The 4653-nt window shown below is 51.2% G+C and overlaps 1 protein-coding gene across 1 annotated transcript in view; it reads left to right on the top strand.

Annotated features, from left to right (window-relative positions):
* Positions 1-1067: 1067 nt before the first annotated feature.
* The window catches only part of GPR125 (G protein-coupled receptor 125), a 208236-nt gene continuing 204650 nt past the window's right edge, over positions 1068-4653 (top strand). Inside the window, exon 1 of the mRNA XM_006866290.1 lies at positions 1068-1597. Coding sequence (XP_006866352.1) covers positions 1344-1597 — 254 coding nt within the window. The 5' untranslated portion in view covers positions 1068-1343. The remainder of the gene's footprint in view (positions 1598-4653) is intronic.

The raw sequence follows: 4653 nt of genomic DNA, 5'->3' as shown, positions 1-4653 counted from the left end.
GCTGGCTGACTGAGGTGTGCACTTGTACCTGGATGGAGCTGGCTGACTGAGGTGTGCACTTGTACCTGGATGGAGCTGGCTGACTGAGGTGTGCATTTGTACCTGGATGGAGCTGGCACAGGAAGCAAAAGGCAAGGGCCTGACATGGTCTCTCCTCTCTGTCGGAAAATTCTATGTTTAAATCTAGATTCCCGGGTTGTTTAAAAGATATATCTCACAGTTTTGTTGTTGAGTGCCATGGAGTCGGTTCAGACTCTTTAGTAACCCTGTATGGAGTTTCCAAGAAGCAGCTAGTGAGTTTGAACTGTGGATCTTGCGGTTTAAACTCACTTGCAGCCCGGTGAATTTTTCACAGTAGGCAGAGAATTTGTTCGCTTGATATGGTAACTGTAGATATTGGAGGAGGTGAAGATTAGAACATTTTCTAAAAGCCCACTTTCTTGAACATGAACCTGTTTTCTAGGGCTGGTGTGTTTGCAAGAGAAGGTTTGATATTCCGTGGGGGTAGTGTTGTTGTTGTTAACTGAGGGGGTTTCAAACTCACCAGCCACTCCTCGGAAACCTACACAGGGTTGCTATGAGTAGGAGCCAACTGGGTGGCACTAAATAACAACAGTGTGGTGAGTAGGGGAAGAGATAGAAGACTTTTTTTGTTTGGGGCCCTTTTCCCTCCGGTCATTGGTCAAGGATATTCAGTCCTGCTCCTCTCCCCCACAGCATCCCTGGGGCTGCTAGGGGCTCACAGGGCGGCTTTGTCTGGAAGGCGAAGGAGGCCAGCATGCAGGAGAGTCGCCACGGCGGCTGGAGTTTGGACTAGAACTTTCTTCCGCCTCCTGCACGAGTTCCCGCGCTCCAGCGGGCCCGCCACAGCCGCCGAGCGCAGGCACCGCGGGCCAGGGTCGGGGTCGGGGTCTCGCCCCGAGGCGGACGGCGGCGTAGGGTCCGGGAGCGCGCGCGTCCCTCCCGAAGGGGCGAGGAGCAGGGGAGTGGCAGGAGCAGGAGGAGGTGGTGGCGAAGGAGGGGCTGAAGCAGGGGCGTCCGGCGGGCTGGGAGGAGCCGCCGCGGGCCGTGGCCGGCAGAAGAGGCGGTGGCGGTGGCGGAGGAGGCGGCGCTCCCGCCTGGCCCGAGAAGAGCGCTGGAACCCGTGCGGCCGTGACCCCGCTGCTCCCCAGAGGCCGAGCGCGGCGGCCACGGACAAAGGAGCATGTTGGCGCCGAGGAGGGCCCGTCCTCCGGCCGCCATGAGGCTCCGGGTGCCGCCGGGCCCGCGCCGAGCGCCTGCCCGTCCAGGCGCCGTGGTGGCCCGCTAGGCCCGCAGGCCCGGCCCGCCACCCGGTCAGCGACATGGAGCCACCGGGACGCTGGCGGGGCCGCACGTCTTCGCCGTCGCCGCTGCTGCTGCTGCCATTCGCGTTGCTCGCGCTGTTGGGAGGCGGCGGCGGGGGCGCAGGAGCACTGCCCCCCGGCTGCAAGCAAGACGGGCGGCCCAGAGGAGCCGGCCGGGCTGCGGGCGCCGCCGAGGGCAAGGTGGTGTGTAGCAGCCTGGAGCTGGCGCAGGTCCTGCCCCCGGACACGCTGCCCAACCGCACGGTCACCCTGTGAGTAGCCCGGGGCGCACCTCCACGCTCGCGCCAGCACCTCTCCCACCCGGCTTTCGCGCCCCCTGCTTTTTGCGCACCTTTGGAGCGGGGGGAGGGTCTTGCTGGCACCCACGCGCCTTTGTGTGGCTGAAGCTGCCTGCCGGCTGTGTGTGGGTGGTAGTGGGGGCGGGGTCGTGCTGATGATAGAAGTCCTCGGTTTGTTTGTACTAAGTGGACTTCAGGGAGTGGTTCTGTGTGTGACAAGTGACGCTGCCTCCGAGCTGCCTCCCAGATTTACTTAAGTTTACTTGAGTAAAAGTTTGTGGGTTCCCAGGCGCGCCCCGCGCAGTCCCAGACGCTGCGCTTGGGTCTCCGCACGACGCCACGTGAGGACTAGAGTAAACATGCAGTTGGCGGAGTTAAAGCTCATTCATCCCAAACTGAAGTGCTCCCAAACTTAGAAGTCAAAGGACGTTCACTTTTGTTGGTAGAGTTTGCGGAATATACAAAACATAAGGGCTTTGAAATGCACCCGTGTTCAAACTCCCAGAGGATGTCATTGCCTTTTATTTAAGGACCTGAAATATCTATTAAATGAAGTGTTAGTGCATCTTTGCATCTTGAAACTGGGTTCCAGTTGTTGAGCCATCCACCCACCATAAGAGACTTTTGACTTTTGGATTGAGTTGCAACCTGGAAGGAAAAGTTTTGGTCTCCTAAATCACTTTGTGCTGGGATTTGCGGTCCAGGTTTGCAAGCGTACTCTTTGCTCATTCTAGCTGAGCAGTTGGCCCCAGTGACTCTTAATTTGATATTCTGGACGATGAATTGGTTTGGAAACGTTTCAGCCTCAGCGTTTCTAATGGTTATTTTGCCAACTGAAATATGAGTCCCCTGGCTCTGTGTGCGTCCATGTTTTGGTTGGTTTCCTAAAAAAGAATCAAGGCTGCCAGGATTAATACATGACAGCAAGACCATCAACATGACCCATGAAAAAAAAAAGTTAGCTCTAAATGCCACCGTAATTCTAGTGTTCATTCTTCATTTCATTTAATTGTTTAACAGGAAAACGGTGCCGTTCCATCTGCTCAGAGGCATGGAGATGGGTACAATTGAACTTTGTTGGTTTCCTTTACCAACACTTTACCATTTGGTGAGCGCAGTAGTTGGGTTTTTTTTAACCAGGTCCTTTGAAAAAGGTATGGCTTTACCCCCTGTTAGCCTGCGGAAGTAAGCAGTAAGGTTGTTCTGGGTCAGTACCACTAGAGTTGTATTTACGTTCAGGTTACCTGACATGTCCTCAGTACTTGCTGGGTTAGATGAACTATTTGTCGATATATGATTTTGCTTTGCAGATGGAAAAAATAGGTAATATGGTAGAAAATCACTTTTTGGCATACTAAATGTGACATACCTGTGTAGGATCAGAACTGGACTTTGAACCAGTTGAAACCCACCAGCTGCTTCTGGGAAACTCTATACAGGGTTGCTGTGAGTCGAACTGACTCATGAGCACTTAACAACAGCAACAATAATGACTGAAAGTAGATTGTGGCACTGTAGGATAAGTATTGGTCTGCGAAACACAAGGTTGCTGGTTCAAAGCCACCAGTCACTCCTCGGAAATCATCCTATATAGGGTTACTGTGATTTAGAACCCACTTGACGGCAATGAACAAAAATTAGTGCAAATATTTTACTCAATTTTTCATGAGACCTTCTGTGTGCCAGTGTAGAATTGTGTTCCACAGTGGTGTGTGCTCTCCCACCCCCCCGGCTGATTTTTCAGAAGTACATTTCCAGACGTTTCTTCTGAGACTGCTGGGTGAACCCTAACCTCCCACCTTTTGTTTAGCAGCCAAGTGTGTAAATGTTAGATTCAAATCCATTTCTTTTTGTAATCAGAAGCTCTGATTACATATGGAAGAGAATAAAGTTAATTAAAATAAATGAGAAGAAATTGCAATATATGGATCAAATAAACCTGAAGTTCTGGATGGAGTTGATTCAAGATACTTCATTCTGGTAAAGGATGGTCTAGCCTCCTCATGTTGCTAATGAAGGAGTCAGTGATGTAGCATCATTAAGGGATTGAGCAACGCTCTTGCGCTCTATCTCCCAGAGTCCTGCTATGTGGTTTATTTAGATGTTTTGTCACCTTCCCCCTACCTTCATCTTCCTCTAACTTCACAGTTTTTGTTGAGTGATTCCTAGGTGGCAGAGAGCATTTGGAAATTTGGAATATAAATTGAAATATGACTATTCTTTTCTAAGAACTTAGGGGTGTTTGGGGGAGATGTTTATAAATTAAAGCCTTAGTGCACCCCTGTGATAGAGAGAGTAGCCCTGGTAGCATTGTGGGTTACGAATTGGGCTGCTAACTTCAAAGTCAGCAGTTCGAATCTACCAGCTGCTCCATGGAAGAAAGATAGGGTTGTCTCCTCCTGTAGAGACTTACAGCTTTGGAAACATTATACAGGGTCACTATGAATTAGAGCCAATTCCATGGCACATGACACATCACAACCATGATAGAATGATATAGTATTGTGGCAAAAGGAACCCAGAGGTGGGCAAGCATAGTGTCTGTAGTGTATGCTTGGTGAGATGGAGGTGGCTTCCTAAGCCCATTGGGGAAAGATAAAACATCCAGGAAATGAAATGAGGAAATGAAGGTGGGGGATGTGAGGGGGACCCCAGCAGGCACATAGACTTGAAGAAGGCAACATCTGGTTGTGATGCTGTATAGTTTGTGTTGCTAGAATGTCGAGGGCTAGTGTCCAGTATCTGAAGTGGTTGTTGTTGTTGTTGTTAGGTGCCATCGAGTCGGTACCGACTCATAGCTACCTTATGCACAGCAGAACGAAACACTGCCCGATCCTGGGCCAGTCTCACTACTATTGCCACACTTGAGTCCATCCATGCTGCCACTTGGCCAATCCATCTCGTTGGGGGTCTCCTTTTTCTCTGACCCTCCACCTTACCAAACATGATATCCTTCCCCAGCGACTCGTCCCTTCTGACAATATGTCTGAAGTGTGAGAGACGGAAGTTTGGTCATCCTGGCCTCCAAG

This window comes from Chrysochloris asiatica, unplaced genomic scaffold, assembly GCF_000296735.1.
Source record: "Chrysochloris asiatica unplaced genomic scaffold, ChrAsi1.0 scaffold00089, whole genome shotgun sequence".
Classification (NCBI taxonomy): domain Eukaryota; kingdom Metazoa; phylum Chordata; class Mammalia; order Afrosoricida; family Chrysochloridae; genus Chrysochloris; species Chrysochloris asiatica.
The sequence above is the reverse complement of the archived record's forward strand: the minus strand, read 5'-3'. Positions and strand labels throughout refer to the sequence as shown.